At 33.2% G+C, this 19,366-nt stretch overlaps 1 protein-coding gene across 5 annotated transcripts in view; it reads right to left on the reverse strand.

Moving 5' to 3' along the window:
- Positions 1–19,366, reverse strand: part of AGBL4 (AGBL carboxypeptidase 4) — a 1,333,072-nt gene that overhangs the window by 1,026,519 nt on the left and 287,187 nt on the right. For 4 of the 5 annotated variants that reach the window (XM_012776132.2, XM_075998177.1, XM_012776131.2 and 1 more), the window contains one exon: positions 13,979–14,139. In XM_012776132.2, coding sequence (XP_012631586.1) covers positions 13,979–14,139 — 161 coding nt within the window. The remainder of the gene's footprint in view (positions 1–13,978; positions 14,140–19,366) is intronic. The other variant, XM_012776133.2, reaches the window with a different exon arrangement.

The raw sequence follows: 19,366 nt of genomic DNA on the forward strand, positions 1-19,366 counted from the left end.
TGCAAAGAGGACACAGATTTGGGAAAAGTTGCTGTTCAGTATTGATGTGGAAGTGTTTGATAGGCAGCAGGAAAGGTGATCATGGTGAAACTTAGAAGTCATCAGCATTTAGTTTGTCACCCTAAAGAATGCTACAAGAAAGCAAGCAAAAATCTAAAGGTGAACACAAAAGTAGGGCAGGCTCCAAGCAGTTTGAACCATTCTAGATTCATAAGGGGTCATAATAAGAGCCTCTGATGATTCATCCAGTTAGACTCCAAAGCTTTTTCCACACATTCAGCAAATCAAAACCTATAAAGTTTCAGTGTCTTTTCCTCATGATTTTATTGCTTTCATTCTGCCAAAGCAAGACTTAGACTACCCATGAAACTTTGCATAAAATTTAAATATCAATCTCTCATTCTTTTGGCAGTACATCAGCCAAAACCCCATAGCTTTAAGATTCCTCTAGCCTAAGATGTTTTGTTTCTAGTACCCAGAGTTTCATTTGCATAAAGATCTTTTTCACTTTCTACATCTGTGTTTTATTTATATTGTAACAGCAATATTTATAAGTTTATGTCACAATAAGTTTCCAGTCTAAATTTGGTTCTTTTTTAATTGTTCAGAAGTTAGAAACACACACACACTAAGAGTAAAAAAATCCAGCATGGAATTCCTCAATGTGAAGCTCATATTAGAATTTTCCTCATAAACAAGAAACCACATTATGTCACATCATTCAATGTTGATGATAAAGCACAATGAATGGTGAAATATGACTACTTTCTGAGGCCAACTTTAAAATCTTAATAAAATGCAAAAATATGTTTTTCTTGATCTAAGGTGGAACCATTATATGATCTAACTGTATTTTTACCACTTATTTCACTATTAAATTGAAGTTTGGTTTATCATAATTGGCCTATGATATTTACTTGACTTAGATGAGTTTTCCCTATTCAGGACTAGTTTTAAGGATCAGATCCAGTACTATGTTCTCTTTGAAAGTTTCCTTTAACTATTCCCTGATCTCCAGCCCAGTGAAAAGTAATAAGCTTTCATAATAATTTAGATGTATTTCTAGTACTAAACTTAACATTTTATACATTTGTTTATAGTTTTTAGTATACTTAATTCATACTCATTGTTACAGTATATGCTCTATGAGTATAAAAAGGAACTACCTTATGCAAATACTTCGGTTCACAGTGGATCTCCAAAATGTTTGCTAACTAAACATTACTCTCTCTCTGGGCATAGCTTCATTTTTATAATCATTAAGTTATATATTTATTCAATAAATAACATTGCAACAATATTCTATGATGGTTAGAGAATTGAGCTCCACTGTACATAAGATTTAGACAATGAGTGTTAATACCTTAGTATCTAAAATAATAATTTAGTTTAGTGATAAAGTATACTCAACTCATAAAATGTAACACTATACTAATTTTACATTTTGCATTTTTGTTTATCACTTTATGTTTTTCTCATTAAAATGTAAGTTCTATGAAGCATAGGAACAACATCTTTTATTGCCATTACATTTCAGTGCCTAGAACCGTGCCTTGCATATAATAGGTTCTTAAAAAATATTTCGTGAATAAGTTTAACAAATATTTTCTAAAAGTAAACCATGTGCTAGGGACTTTACCACATGCTCATTATTTAATGTGATTTTAAACAAAACTAATGAATGCAATTATTTCACTTTAATTTAAACAATGCTTTGAAATAATATTATTTGATATGACAACTGAATCAAAGAAGCTAAGAAATTAGCCAGAAGTCCACGAATAGTAACTAGTTAAGCTGGAATTTTAATTCAGGACTGTTGTAGTCTCCTAATCTAAGCATTCATTACACACCTAGATAAATCCAGTAAGAAAAAGTAGCTCAGTTCCTTGCTCTCAACTTTCTCCCATCCTTTAATAAATGAGATGGAGTTATGGTGAGTACCAATCTTTAAGGAGTTCATAGAAGAGGAGAATCTTCCTATGAAGGAGAATCAGAAGAAATAAGAAGGCATATAAAAAAAAATATCATAAGAGAAGAATATAGTGAAAGCCAAGGTAACAATTTCCAACAGTGAAATGTCAACAGTATTAACTGCAAGATAAATTAAGATGATGGGCACCATATGTCTATTGGGTTTAACAATATGAAAATCATTCATGACTATTACAATAGTGAAATACCTATTTAATAAATACTACAAAGTTTAATGCTTAGCTGTTTGTATTTATGTAATCTCATTTTAAATTTCTTACCTTCAAGCCAATAGCTTTGAGGACACTTCTATTTCCTTTTTCAGTTAGTCTTCTATGAGATGCTTATGTATTTCCTTGGCTTGTTTGGTTGTTTTTATTTGTTTTCTATTGGGCTACTTTATCCTTTTCTTCCTACCTTCTTCCCTCCTTCCTGCTCTTCCTCCCTACCTCATTCCTCTCTCTCTCTTCCCCCTCTCTCTTTCTTTCTTTCTTCCTGTAGGAGTTCTCTGCATATTTTGGATACCAATCTTTTATTGATAATATACTGTGCAAGTTTCTTTTCCCAAGATAATGCATACCTTTCAAATTTGGATATTTTGTCACATAGATCTTATTTTTACAAACTCAAAAGTATCAATCTATTTCTATATGATTTTGCTTTTCTGTGCCTTGCATGAAAAATTCAATTCTACTCCCCAAAACAATAAAATATTTATTATATATATTTGTATAGTTTAAATTTTAGTTTAATTTTTATACATAAGTCTTTCTACAAAGCTTTTTAAAATAATATAAGTGTATTATTTGCCACACAGAGACCCTGCTATTTCTACTATTTCATAATGCAACTTCTGCCACATACCAAGTCTCCTTATATAAATAGCCTTATTTCTGAATTCATTTCTGTTCATGTATACTATTTTATTCTTAAGGTAATACTATACTATTTTTATTACTATTGCTATAAGCAAAAAATTGTTAACTGAAACTTCTATGGAAAGTAATATAGACATACCTCAGAGAACTAAAAGTAGAACTACCATTTGATCCAGCATCCCACTACTGGGTATATATCCAAAGGAAAAAAAGACATTCTACAAAAAATACATCCACACCTGAATGTTTATAGCAGCACAATTCACAACTGCAAAACTGTGGAAACAACCCAAGTGCCCATCACATAAGCTGATTGATAAAATGCGGTATATGTATACCATGGAGTACTACTCAGCCATAAAAAATGGTGAACTAATTAATACCTTTTGTATTATCCTGAATGGAACTGGAGCCCATTCTTTTAAGTGAAGTATCACAAGAATGGAAAAACAAACACCACATGTACTCACCATTAAATTGGTACTAATTGATCAATGATCATATGCACATATGGAAGTAAAATTCATCAGACATTGGGAAGATGGGAGGGGAGAGTAAGGAATGGGTAAATTCACACCTAATGGGTGTGGGGTGTAGTGTCTAGGGGATGAGAATGCTTGTAGTTTTGTCTTGGGCTGTACAAAGGCAAAATATGTGACAAAAAAAAAGCCAAAAAAACCCTTCATATTCTCAAATCCAACAGTCAATCCTGAGTCTACATATTACTTGTCCTATCATCAGGATTTATCACTGTGCATTAATCATTCCTCCTTCATAAACTTTCTTCATTTGCCTTTCAGAATAATACACACTCTTTGGTTTCCTCTTACTAACAGTCTTCTCTTTTTAAGTTTTCTTGTTGGTTCCTTGCTTGGAACTTCCTTGGGCTTACTCCTGTTCCTCTTCTCTTCCTATCTACACTTATTCTTTTGGTGATATCCTGGTTTATGGCTTTAAATACTATTTATATGCCAACAATTTCCAAATGCATATCTCCGATTCTGACTTCTCTTTCAGTTTCCACATTCCTGCCTACTCATTAGCTGATATGAATGTCTGATATATATATATATATATGTATATATATATGTGTGTGTGTGTGTGTGTGTGTGTGTGTGTGTGTGTGTGTGTGTATGTATCTCACATTCAATTAGTCTAAAATTGAACTCCTGATCTTCTCTCCAAAACCTGTTCCTTTAGAGGCCTTTCTTATCTCTGTAGATAAAAGATAGCCCTGTGCTTCCAGATACTCATTCCAAAAGTCTGAAGTCATCTTTGACACATTTCTTTATTGCACAGCCATATCAAATCCATCAGGAAATCCTCTAGTTTTTCTTTGCCCATAGCAATTTTCATAGTTTAATATATTATTTAATGTACTTATTTATTATGTCCATTTTTGCCTTTTTCCTGCCCAGAACCACATACCTAGAATGTAAACTCTTCAAGTGCTAGTATGTTTCTTTCTGTCTTCATTACTATATTCACAGTACCTAGAACAGTGTCTACTACAGCGAGATGTTCATTAACTATCTGTTGAATAAAGTATATATCCTCTCATTACTTAGGCTTTCTTTGATGTCTTTAAAGTTTTATAATTTTTACAATGAAGTTCAACTCTGCATATCCCTGTTATGCTTTGAGACCATAGATGTTTTTTTGTTTCCATGGTATAGGGAATTTTTTTCTAATCGTATTTTCTGATTTATTATTGCTGATATAAAGAAACATTAGTAAATTATAGATCATCTTAGTCCATTTGTGCTGCTATAACAAAATACCAAAATAGGCTAAGTAGCTTATAAACAATATAAATTTACTTCTTACAGTACTAGAGGCTGGAAAGGCCAAAAACAAGGTACTGGCAGATTCCCTGTCTAGTGAGGACCCATTTCCTGGTTCATAGATGGCACCTCCTCACTGTGTCCTCACATTATGGAAGAAGCAAGAAAGTTCTCTGGGAACTCTTTTATAAAGGCTTTATTCACACTCATGAGGGCTCTATCCTCATGCCTAATCCCCTCCCTACGGTAATACCATACTATCACCTTTGGGATTAGGATCTGAACACATGAATTTGGGGAAGACACAAACATTCAGATCATAGTATATATGTCAGTATTATACCCTGGAACACTGCTTAGTTTTGTATAAGTTCTAAAAGTTTGCCTAGGGAGTCTCTTAAATTTTTTTCAGACATTTATGTAATAATAAATAATTATAATTATGCTTCTTTCTAATCATTATACCACTTATTTATTTTTCTTGATCTATTACATCAGTTAGAGTCTCCACTACAATTTTGAAAAGTATTGATAAGGCCATTTAAGTCGTGTTCCTAATTTTAAAGTGAATGCTTTCAAACTTTCAAAACTATTTATGATGTTTTCTCTTGATTCTTGGAAGGGACTCTTTATCTAATAAGAAACTTCTTTTTCATCCTAGAGTTTTACTTTGAATGGGTACTAAATTTTAACTATTGGTCAGGCTGACTCTTTTGTTAGGGGCTAATGAAAATAGTGACATCAAATTGAAGCCAATGCTCATTTACCATTCCAAAAATCCTAGGGCCCTTAAAAATTATGATAAATCTACTCTGCCCATGCTCTAGAAATGGAACAACAAAGCCTGGATGATAGCACATCTGTTCACAGGATAGTATGTTGCATATTTTAAGCCCACTGTTGAGACATACTGCTTCAAGAAAAAGATTCCTTTCAAAGTATATACTGCTCATTGACAATGCCCCTAGGACGATCATCCAGGAGCTCTGATGGAGATGTATGAGGAGATTAATGTTTTCATGCCTGCTAAGACAACATCCATTTTGCAGCCCATGGATCAAGGAGTAATTTCAACTTTCAAGTCTTATTATTTAAGAAATACATTTTATAAGGCCATAGAAGTGATAGTTTGATTCCTCTGATGTATCTGGGCAAAGTAAATGGAAAATCTTCTGGAAAGAATTCACTAATCTATATGCCATTAACAATATTTATGACTTATGAGAAGAGGTCAAAATATTAACATTAAAAGAAGTTTCAAAGAAGTTGATTCTAGCCTTCATAGATGACTTTCAGTGATTTAAGACTTCAGGGAAGGAAGTAACTGCAGATGTGGTGGAAATAGCAAGATATCTAGAATTACTCAGAATTAACTCCAATTTTGAAAAAAAGTTCTACTCTGGGTAAAATGCATCACATGCTATGGAGAAATCCTTCATGAAAGGAAACACAAATCAATGTGGCACTCTTGTCTTAAAGCAATTCTCACAGCTACCCAAGCCTTCAGCAACCACCATCCTGATCAGTCAGAGCCATCAACATCAAGGCCAGACCCTCCACAAGGCAAAAGATTAAGACTCACTGAAGGCTCAGATGATTGTCAGCATTGGTGGCAACAAAGTATTTCTTAATGAAGGTATGTACATTGATATTTTTAAACATAATAGACTATAGTATAGTGAGCATAACTTTTGCCCACACTGGGAAACAAGAAATCCGTGTGACTCACTTTTTTGTGATATTTGCTTTACTGCAATTGTATGGAACCAAACACACAATATCACTGAGATGTTTACAGTAAATATAAAAAGTTAATGTTAAAAAGGTTCATAGTAATTCCTTAGAGGTAGTAGGATTATAGGTTTGAGGGTTTTTTTCTCTCCCAATACTTATCTATATTTTCCAAATTTACTACTGTAAACATTTCTACAGTGACTACCTAGGTACAAATATTGTCTATACTACTTGCTAATTGTGTGATCGTGAACAAGTTATTCATGCTTCCTGTGCCTCAGTTCCTTTAAGTTTCTTCATCTGTAAAACAAGGGTGGAGTAGTAACAATAATATTTACTTCTAATGATTGCTTTAAGGATTAAATGAACTAATTCATATAAAAGGCTTAGAATAGTACCTATAACATGGAAGTGTTCAGTAAATTTTAGCCAATATTATAATAAATCAAATGACAGAGTAAATGAGAACATTTATAGTGTTCTAGAAGTAGTATTAGAAGTATAGAAATATTAATAGTTAACATTTGTTAAATGTTTCCTATGTACTAGGCATTAAATTTAGTGTTTTATTATCATATGTAATTCTTACATCAACAGTATTAGGTAATATTAACCCCAGTGAATACATATAGAAATTAATAATTTAAATACATAAAAATCAATAACTTTTACAAAGTTACAGAGATAGTTAAGTGGCAAAAGTAGGCCTGGAACACAGGTATGTCTAACAAAGAGTACATATTTCTTAACCACTACATTTTGCTTGATGATGATGATGATGATGATGATTAGTAATAACAGGTTTTGGAAGGAGGAGAAAGAAGAGATGAAAAAGACAAGCAGGAGAAAAAGGAGGAGGATAAGGAGTAAGAGCAGAATGAAAAACAGCAGCAGTTTTTTAGTAGTAATTTGTTTTGGTGGTAGTTTTCATTCTTGCTGTTGTTAGTACTATTACTCTTAATACTAGTGGTGCTGTTGTGGTATTTTAATGAAAACAGTAGCCATAGAGTACTGAGCCCTACTATCTGCCAAACACCATGGTAATATCTTTATATACGTTGTCTTGTTTGATATTCACAACACCCCTGTGAAGTAGTATTATTATCCTTACTTTACAGATGAGAAAACTAAGGTACCAAGAGATTAATTTAACTGATCATGGGTAAAATAGTTTATAAGTATTAGAGTCAGGATATAAACTCAAGTCTGTTTTAATCCATTATCTGTGCTTTATCCACTGTGATATACTACCTTTGTGGACTATTGATTTAGGCCATGGCCAGGAAGGAAGTTTCAATAAGCCTGAATTCTACTGGAAGGAGACTAAAGAAGAAAACTTTCTTGGAATTTTAAAGTCAAATTTAAACACATCTATATAAAAGTATGTATGTGTGTATGTTTATGTTTAAGTTACATTACTGCTTATATTAATGGCAAATCCAAGAAATATTTTGTTGTAAAATAATACTTCTTTTTATAATTCTTTCATTACATACTTCAGAGGACAATCTGTGGGCATACCCAGACAAAACAGGATTGGTGAGTTGAGAAAAAAGAGTCAAAATAATAAATGTCTCTATTTTGCTGTCTCATGTTAATGTTGGAATGCAATTAATTCCCTCATGAGACATTGCATCATATCCCATTTATCTATGTGAAGCTTCAAAGTAAGTGAGGAAAAAGGAACAATTTATGACAGATGTGTGAACATCTGAGTTCATAAAACAAGTCAAAGAAAGAAATTCAAGGAAAGGCATCTCATTCACTGCTGATAGGACAGCAAAGTAGTATCAAGTTTATGGCAGCAATTTAGATAAGAATATAAAGAGTCTTTAAAATGTTCATATCCTTTGTCCATCAGTTCCCTCATAGGAAGTTATCCTAAGGAAGCCAAATGAAATTTGGGTAACATTTCCTGCATAAAGATGTTCACTAGAGTGTTATTTATAACAACATATAACGGGAAATAATCTTTATGCCCAAGAAGAGTAATGAAATGATCTAACAGTAAGTAATATCCATAATTATCAAGATTTTAATGATGGAAAATTACCTGTGATATTGTTTAGGTTCTTTAGAAGAAAGACACAAAAATTCATATGTAGTTAAATCATTAAATCACAATTTAATGATTATCCACAATAGAAATAAATAAGCCTAGAAATAAATATGCCAAAATTAATAATATTTGTCTCTAACAAGTAAGATTATGGTTTTGTGTGTGTGCTTTTTCTCTGCTTCAAATAATTACCTATATATTCCAAATTTACTACTTTGAGCATTGACTACTTTTATAATCAAAAATGGGAAAGATAAATTCAAAGAGATAAAAAGAATATTTATAAAAGAAAATGGAGTTTAAATAGTCCAGATATATCATTTTATTTTATTTTATTGGCTGAAGTTTTATCATGAGTATTTATCATAAGGAAGATTTGCTTTCACACCACACAAGTGCTCTCCTCTACATTAATAATATATTTCTACATAACAATATTTAATATTAGTGTTTCAGAAAGAAAATTACTTTTCCACAAAGGTATCAGGACATTTAGTTTTTACCAAGTCTTACTAATGCACTATTTAGGTACTACCTTTAGGGATATAGCACCATATGGTCTAAGCTTTTACAGCTTCCTAGAAACATCAAGGAAAATAACTCAAAAGCTAGACCTGTTTATACAGTATATTTGATGCTGTAATTTTTAACATTCGTTTAATGGAGTCAGTCTATGATGACTAATATTCTTTTTTGCCTGCTACTACCAAGGCCTAAATAAAGTTCTTGACTAGATTACATTCATGCAGGTCTCATTTTAACGGAAATTGGAGAGATGGAAAAAGATTATAGGAAGAGATGTTATAAAAACAGACCTCACAAGTCAAACTTAATAGTAAAACTATTCTCTTTCATGTAGACAACCATGAAAACAAATATCCTGTGAACTAGAGATAATATCCTGTATCTTTCCAGCAGATATTTATGCCTTCTTGAGACAGATTTCCATAACTATATAACGTGATTATAGTTGATGAGGCAATGGCCCACAGAAAGAGGCTGATAAAAGCATCAGGCTCCAGGAAGCCAGATAAACATGCTCATGTTTTCTAATTATAATGAGGATGGGATAGCACTAGATATAAAGACAGAACCCAGAGAGAGCAAATATTGATTCCTTCCACTTTAAAAAATAAGCATTCATAAAACAAACCAATTCCTTGTTAGAATAACACCTTGGAACATATTCATGTTACTTGTTTATTTAATTGAAAGATTGCACAAGAGGCTGCATAGCTTAAACATATAATACGAAAGTTATAACACTCTGGCAGAGGCAAGAACAGCCCTGTAAGCAAACTAGAAGAGCACTTTGAAATGTATGAAAAGCTTGTCAAAAGTCTATTTTAAGTAGTATATCTGAAGAAACACATTTTCTCTAATTTTCTAGTCATGTTGCCCTCCACCATTCCTTCTGACCTGTCTAAACTGTATAAAGTTAATCTTTATAGAGACTAAAGTTAACAAAAAATTAGACCAAGAATTTTATTTGATCCAAAATTAAAGAAACACTACAATTTCAGAGCTTCTGCTCAGTCTCTATTTAGCAAAGAACATAATGAGGATAGATGATCATATTGTTTGAAAATTAATCAGGCTTATTTTTTTAGGAAGTTGTGAGTTCCTGGATCTAGTAGGCAAGCTGAAGGATGTGCATAGGCTATGAAAAAGAGGAAAAGAATAATCCTGTTTATGAAATTATGAATATCCTTGTATAGATAAAGCAATCTTAAATAAAAAGAACAAACTGGGAAGTATCAGTCTACCAGACTTCAAGCTATACTACAAGGCTATAGTAACTAAAACAGTATGCTATTGGTACAAGAACAGAAACATAGACTTTTGGAAAAGGACTGAGAATCCAGAGATGAAACCATTGCATATGGTAATTTAATCTTTGACAAAACAGATAAAAGTATACACTGAGGAAAAGAATCTTTTTTGAATAAATGGTGTTGGATAAACTGGATAGCTACATGCAGAAGATTGAAACTGCATCCCCACCTCTCACCTCTCAAAAAAATCAATTCAAGATGGATAAGACTTAAACCTAAAACATGAAACCTTAAGAATTCTAAAGGAAGATGTTGGGAAGACCCTTTCAGACATCGACCAAGGCAAAGAATTTTTGAAGAAGACCTCCAAAGCAATCACTACATCAACAAAAATAAATAAATGGGATCTGATCAAATTAAAAAAAAAGCCAAAGCTTTTGCATAGCCAAGGAAACTATCATTAGAACAAATAGACAGCCACAGAATGGGAGAAAATATTTGCTTTCTACATATCCAATAAAGGGCTGATAAGAGAATCTATCTAGAACTTAAAAAAATCAACAAGAAAAAATCAAACAACCCCATCAATAAATGGGCAAAGGAAATGAATAGAAACTTCAAAAGACAACAAAATGGCCAGCAGACATATAAAAAAATGCTCAACATCTCTAATCATTAGAGAAATACAAATCAAAACCACAATGAGATATCACCTAACCCTGGTAAGATTGACCTCTATCAAAAAATCCCCAAACAACAAATGCGGAGAGGATTTGGAGAGATAGAACATTCTTACGCTGTTGGTGGGACCACAAATTAGTGCAACCTTTGTGGAAAAGAATTTGGAGATACCTCAAAGAGCTAAAAATAGAAATACCACTCAATCCAGTAATAGCACTATTAGGCATCTACCCAAAAGAGCAAAAGACATTCTACAATAAAGACATCTGTACCCAAATGTTTATGGCAGCACAATTCACTATTGCAAGGATGTGGAAACAACCCAAGTGCCCATCAATTCATGAGTGGATTATTAAAATTTGTTATATGTATACAATGGAATACTACTCAATAATAAGAAATGACAGTGATCTAGCACCTCTTATATGTTCCTAGATAGAGTTTGAGCCCCATTATCTGAAGTGAGGTATCACAAAATTGGAAGAATAGATTCCACATGTACTCGCCATCAAACTGGCATTGACTGATCAACACCATGGTACTCACACAGTACTAATATTCTCTGGAGATTAGGGGGTTGGGAGCGGGAAAACTCACAACTAATGGATGCAGTGAGCATTATAGAATGGAAGGGCACGCCTCTAATCCTCACTTGGATGAGGCAAAGACAAGTAACCAAAATGTTTGTACCCTGAAATAAAAATTTAAAAAAAGTAATTGAGAATAATGAAAAAAAAATCATGGTAGATTATCATGATTTTAAGAAAATGTTTCCTTGCCTTCATATGAATTAATCATACTGCTTCCGAATTATTATTTGTTTTCCAGAGGTATGTGTATGTGACAACCAACAGTTACTAACATGAGACAGTAATAAAAAATAGAAGAATGAGAGGGTATATGTTTACCTGATAGTAGCAGAGATATCTTCATAGGGGGCCCAAATATGGAGTGCCAAGAGACTCAGTATAGTACACGTGGCCAAACCCTCCTGCTATGAGTTTTACTCTCTAGATTTAGTAACATGGATTTTGGAAACTACACTTTGAGGTTTATTGATCATCTTGATCAAAATCCTAGGGTCAGGTGAACCCCTGTAGGTAAAGTGAGGGTTTTCCTTTAGCCAAGAGAGAGAAGGAATATGACTATTACTACTATTTAAGACTGAAAAAGGAACTCTGTCATTGGAGAGTAAATAAATCCAATAAGCAAAGCTAGGAACTAAATTCTATCCTTAAGGGGCTCTGCGTGTGGGTTTCACTCTATTTTTCTCCCCCATGTCCTAAAATTCAGAGATAAGTCTTATTTAGCAAACAATGTTTAGAACTCTCACCTATATTGATTTCTTCCAATTAGCCCCTAAACTTCAGTAAACATTACATACAGCCAGTCCTGCATCAATGGCATTGTAAAGTGAAGTGGCTGTTTCTGCATTCCCCTTTTGCTGAAGCCAGCATGCCACAAATAGCATTGTATAGAAGATACTAACCATAGTGTAAATTCCAGACACTGACCACTGCATAACACATAACTTAAGTAGCAGCTGAGATAAATGGAGAGAAGCAAGCAACCAGGTGAAAACAAGACAGCTTGACTCAGAAGGAGAAATTAAACAAACTCCCTACTTTCTCCAAAATATACTAGAAAAAGACAATGTGAAGTAAGAAGATAGACGTTGGGTTACAGGGCTGTGCTTTTATCTACTTAAAAGAATCATACATCACTATGTATGCAAAGTTTGTGCAATCTTCCATGGTCAGCTGTCTCAACATAATAGAATAACTACTAATTTATTAAGATTAGATTTTTATTAATGTTTATTCAAAGCATATGTATTTAGCTCTATTTTCATCAATACTCTATCATAAAAAATAGGATTTGAAAAGATTATGAAAACGTGCACTTGGCTGGGCACAGTGACTCATGCCTGTAATCTTGGCACTTTGGGAGGCCAAGGCAGGAGGATCACTTAAAGCCAGGAATTCAAGACCAGCCTGGGAAACGGCAAGACCTGCCTCTACAAAAAATAAAAAATCAACTGGGCATGGTGGCGCATGACTTTAGTCCCAGCTGCTCTAGAGGCAGGAGGATTGCTTCACCCAAGGAGTTCGAGGTTGCAGTGAGCTATGGTGATACCACTGCACTCTAGGCCAGGCAACAAAACAAAATGCTATCTCAAAAAACAAACAAACAAAACAAAACCAAAAAAAAACCCCACTGTGCACTGTTAGAAAATGTAGTTGAAGAAATCATGTTTAAAAGCAGATGGATACATTATAAATGCAAGTGAGCACCCCTAATCTAAAAATCCAAAATCCAAAGTGCTCCAAAATACAAGACTTTTTAAGTGACGACATGATGCCACATGAGGAAAATAATTTTTTCATGTGTAAAACTATTAAAAATATTGTATAAAATTACCTCAGGTTATGTGTATGAGAAGTATATGAACTATAAATTAATTTCATGTTTATACTTGGGTCCCATCCACAAGATATCTCATTATGTATATGTAAATATTCCAAAGTCTAAAAAATTTTAAAATTGCACTTCTGGTCCGAGCATTTTGAATAAGGGATACTCAAGCTGTAAAAGAAGAGTTAGTACACAAAAACACAACCAAAAAAAGTTTTCCAAAATCACTGGAGAGGGCTGTAAAGTTGGGTCTGAGTTTCCCAGCTGCCAAAGCAAAGGGAAAAATAGGATCAATTACAAGAATCATATTGTTCTAAAGACATACACAGCCTGTTGTATAGGAAATGAAAAGCGTTTCTCACAGGTCTTTATAGAGAAGAGATAATAGAAAACAGTACCCTACATAAACATAGCAGCAAGTCACTTCCATTGTTTCCTTGAAGGATCCCTATCCCTCAAGGAATCCATGCTAATACTTCAATCAGTAAAGAATGCTTTATTCTCACACAAATATTTGTATTATTTAAAAACTATCAGACAACAAAAGTCAGCATACTGAATCTATTTCTCTATATCTTGAAACAAACTATATCATTGTTGTAGATATACAAGGATATATTCCAAATACAGTCATTATTGTGATATGTTTAAAAGAAAACAAAAGCATATTCTTCTTACCAAAACCACTCTGAAGACATCCACTATTTCCCTCACCTGTGATTCTTTCACATTTTCAACAGTAAAGTTGAACCAAACTCGGAAGCGTGGATTGCAAGTATCCGGCCTAATGAATAGATCATACTCAAATTCAGACACCTGCTCCACCCGGCCAAGATTACCTGGTAATAAAAATTAAGATAAGTGTGCTTTAGTAGAAGTTTATTTAACTCATACATCTAAATATTACAAGCTCTTATAGCCACGTTCGTCAACACTCAGTACTTGTAGGTTCAGCATTCACAATCCACATGGCTGCCAACTGTGAATGCAGCCCCGTGTAAAGAAGAGTTTCAGGTACTGCTGGCTCTGGTGCAAGCTGCTCTGCCTGGCCCTTACGACCCAGATCATTTTGTGCTACAATGTCTTTGACAGAGTGGGATGCTATATGGAGCCTGTGGTAAACCCCAATAAACCAAGGGAAGAATCACAAACTCCAGTTTCCTAGTAAGAAAAATGAGGATGATAATATCTCATGTATTTTATATTAAACTTTCTGACTTATGAACTATGAACATCTCTAATATATTGAACCTTGTTTAACTCTCACAACAGGGCTATACAGTTTGTACTGTTCTTGTTATATTTCAAACTTCTATTGGAACATGTTAAAGAACACGTGGAGTAAGGTTTTAAACAAAAATTAGAAACAGTTGCTATATAAGAATAACAATGGAAAATTAACATCCATGAAACTTAATTTCCATTTTCACTACTTCCATCTATTGGAAAAGGAAGAAACAGAACTAACCGTTATCTAAAAATATTTATCTAAAAACTTAATAAACTTAGGTGTGATCTCTATTCTTTGACTCCTCTGACTGATATTCTAATGAGCAGTGAATTACCCAAAATGTTAGCAGAATGGGGTAAAAATAAAAGCAGAATCTGGTGAATTCCCAAATTAGATAATCAACAGCCAAAGAAGAGTCAAGATGACTACAGACAGCAAGAAAGCAATGGACTGAGAAGTTGTTATTGTATTGCTCTTGAAGAGCACAGCAATATCCTGCTTCAAAATCAATTGTAGTGTGTCTGCCTTCAAAAGAACATTCAGAATTAAACTTTAACCTTATATGTAGGAAACTTTTAAGTTACTTCTTTTGCTAGTTCTACTAGCATGTCACCTGTTTTTCTGAGCACCAACTGTACTATAACAGATTATGTACAAGCCTAGGAATTGGCAGACCTTGATTCTAGTTCAATTGACTCTGTGTGACAATGGGTATATTATTTACCCTTTCAGAGTGTCATTCGCAAAATGAGAATACTGAGTTATAGAACCTTGAAGGTTCATTTAACTATAATATTATTTGGCTGCCTGATTCCAGGATTGAACAGGCAGTGAGTGATCCAAGATAAGAATACACCCCCGCACCATCCCCCTACTTCAAACCATAACAATTAACTTTAGGTTGTTTTTATCTGCTCTCATTAAAATTTGGCCTAAGAAGCCATTTTCATTCCTCTTTCTAGAACCAGAATAGTTACTTCCAGTTAATATACACATATTTAAAAACTTGCATGGATATGAAAGTACAAACATGAACTAATTAAGACCAAAGACTTTCATCTTAATTTTTTTAGTTTCAATTGTATTCAGAATTCTCAAGGAGATTCCTCAATTAAATTGGTTCTTTCAACTATTATCATACAAAAATGTTTACTAAGCCTTATGTTATAAAAAGCCAAATATTATTATACAATAGCACTGAACTTAAATGCAGAATATCTAGTTAGTTTTCATTCTGCCACTTACTGAGCAACTCTGGACAATACACTTAACCACTTCCAACCTCTGTTTTTATAATTATAAGGTAAGGATCATATTACCAGAAATATGAACAATTATTTCTATGTTAACATGAACATTAATTTAAATTAATATGTTATTACTATGTACATTAAATTTTAATAGATGATTAAAATTTTCTGAGCATTTGTACATGCCACATAGTGTCCTACATGCTAAGTGTACTAACTTATTTAATAATCTTCACAACGATCTTTGTCGGGTAGGTACCATTATTATCCCCATTTTATACCTGAGAAAACCAAGACATAGAGAAATAAATAACTTATCCAAAGTTATACCACAAATTAGCAAATAAAAGTCATTTTAGATTTGAATTCAAGCAACAAAGCTATAACCACTAGACAATACAGCTTTCTACCTAACAGAGTTGATAGGAATAATAAAGAGATAATATAAATTAGAAGCACATTATAAGTTATAATATTCTATAAAATTATTATTCTTAATAAAAGCCAGAAAAGGCACTATGTTTTCCCTCTAAAAGTTCATGATCTAAAAATTAAATGTCCATGTGTACTTCAGCACTCAAAGGAAAGAACATTTTTATTCTGTTTTTAATACTGGAACAGTATAAATGGGTTTTGATAAGTAATAATATATCTTAAAATTACTAACAATAATGCATCATATATGTCTAGAAACTTAGAATTTCAAAATGATTTGACAGTCTTCATATTATTAAATCCTCACTATGATCTAACAATGAATAAACTGAAACCCAGAAATGTTTAGTGCTTGCTTAAATTCACGTTTTAAAGCAGCAGGATAAAACCTTAAAATAAACACTTCTGACTCCATTGTATTGTTCTTGGAAATCTACCATAGCTACAGCCAATTTATTTATTCAGTCATTTAATCAGTTATTCATTCAAAAAGTACTATGCTATGTGTTAAACAGGCCTAATAGTAAATCAAACACATACTGTCTTTGTGCCCCCTTAGCTTACGGTCTCAAAGAATAATAAGCATCTGGTCGTTGGTTTTTGGTAACAATTCTGTTGAACTTCCTACCATTCTATGAACAGTATTCTCTGTATCTATGTATATATAAATAATACTTTCCTCATATTATCTGATACATCTCAAGTGAATTACAATTTATGGCCTTCTGGAAACAACTACTTAAAAATAAGTTAACAACCTCTTTGTACCATCTTGTTTCCTTCCATTAAATGAAACACAAGGAAAAAAACAAACAAGCAAGAATATAAAATATGTAAGACAAGTACAAAACAAAGCATAAAATATAGATTTTATACCCAAATATATCACTAAATGCATGAAATATAAGAGGATTAAAATGAAGATAAAATGGATGAACCTGGAGCACTTTATGCTAAGTAAAATAAGCCAAACACAAAGAGTAAAATATTGCATGATCTCACTTATATATGTGGAATCTTTTTAAAAATTCAAATATATAGAAATACAGAAGAGAATGGTAGTTACCAGGGGAGGATGACAGGAGAGAAAATGGAGATATGTAGGTCAAAGAGTACAAAGTGGCAGTTATATACAATGAATAAATCTAGAAATTGTGTACAGTATGAGCATTATAGTTAATAATATTGTATAGTAGACTGAAAATGTGATAAGAAAGTAGATTTTAGGTGCCTTTACCACACCACACATACAAAAAAAGTACAACTTAAATGAGACAATGAAAATGTTAATTTGTTTAACTTTGGTAACCATTTCGCTATGTATTAGTATATAAAAAACAATATTTACCTACTCGTAAAACTGATAAAAAAAAAAAACAATATGGTGTACACCTTGAATATATACAGTAATATAATTTCAAAATAGAAGACAAAAAATTTATTATGACTATAAAAACTATATGTTGCTTATAAATACTTTATATTTAAGAATGAAAAAAGATTTTTTTTCAAAGGATGAAAAGCTTTAATAGCTCTCAATCTGGCTTAGGATGACCATAGCCGTTGCTGGAAAAACTAGGTGGGGCATTCACTCACTCTACAATGTGAGAATGACAAGTGACAAACACAGGAAAATGGTGAGTTGGGAGATTGAAGAAGAGCAGGTGTACTAAACATTTACAAGGCATCTGCACAACTCATGACAGGTCAATTCTCCAGAGTAGGACAAAAGTGAGCCATCCAGAGACCTCTATTTCTTGGTTTGAAATAGGAGAGAGTTCCTGGCAGAGGACAACAGGTACACTGAAAGCTTATCTGTCCTATGCTCAGAGAAGAGGCATCAGATGAGACAAAGCAAAATAAGAACTACGGAAACATGAGAAAACAAGTTGTTTTAACACTCCCAAAGTATCATAATAGGTATCCAGCAATAGACCCCAACATAAAAGAAATTGTCAAAATGTCAAAGTTCAGAATATGGATGGGAAATAAGATGAATGTGATTGGAGAGAAAGCTGAAAATCAACACAAAGAAGCCAAAAAAAAGAAGTTTCACGACATAAATGAAAAAAATAAAAAACTCACCAAAGAGATAGACAATATAATTAAATAACATGACAGAATTTAAAGAAATGACAGAGTAAGTTAGGGAATTTCAAAATACAGCAGAAAGCATCAATAACAGGCTAGAGTAGACCACAGAGAAGAAAGCATCTCAGAGCTTGAAGACAAGGCTTTCAAACTAATCCAGTCACTCAAAGATGTAAAAGAAGAATAAAGAAGAATGAACAATCACTCAGAGTAGTATGGTTCTATGCAAAGCAGACCAATACAAGAAGTATAGGTCTCCCTGAGGAGAAGAAGAAAAATATAAAAGCATAGAAAACCTACTTGAGGGAATTATTGAGGATAACTTTCTTGGCATCACCACAGATTCAGATATCCTGCTATAAGACGGTAACTGAACACTGACAAGATTCATGGCAAACAGGACATCTCTAAAACACATAGTCATTAACCAGGCCAAAGTCAAAATAAAGGAGAAAATCCTACAAGTTAGAAGATGAAACCCTATCAGGCTATCAGCAGACTTTTCAGCTGAGACCTTACCAACCACAAGGGATTGGAACCACATTCTTGGACTTCTTAAATAGACAAACTGCCAGCCAAGAATTCTGGATCCTGCAAAACTAAGATTCATAAAGGATGGAAAAATAAAGACTGTTTCAGATGAAGCAAACACTAAGGAAATTTGGCTCTAATAAACCTGCCCAACAGGAAATGCTCAAAAGTGCATTATACATGGAACAGCATGGTATATATCAACCAGTGTAAAAACATCCAAAAGGTAAAGCTCACAGCTCTTATAAAAAAATAGTACAAGGGGTAAAACAAAACAAAAAGGTATCGTCCAACAAGATGAACAGAACAGCATCCCACATATCAATACTAACACTCTGGCCAGGTGTGGTGGCTCATGCCCATAATCCTAGCACTCTGGAAGGCTCTGGCAGGAGGATCACTTGAGCTCAAAGGTTTGAGACCAGTCTGAACAAGAATGGGACCTCATCTCTATTAAAAATAGAAAAAAATAGCCAGGGATAGTGGTGCATGCTTATAGTCCCAGCAACCTAGGAGGCTAAGTCAGGG

This window comes from Microcebus murinus, chromosome 2 (assembly GCF_040939455.1).
Source record: "Microcebus murinus isolate Inina chromosome 2, M.murinus_Inina_mat1.0, whole genome shotgun sequence".
Lineage (NCBI taxonomy): Eukaryota > Metazoa > Chordata > Mammalia > Primates > Cheirogaleidae > Microcebus > Microcebus murinus.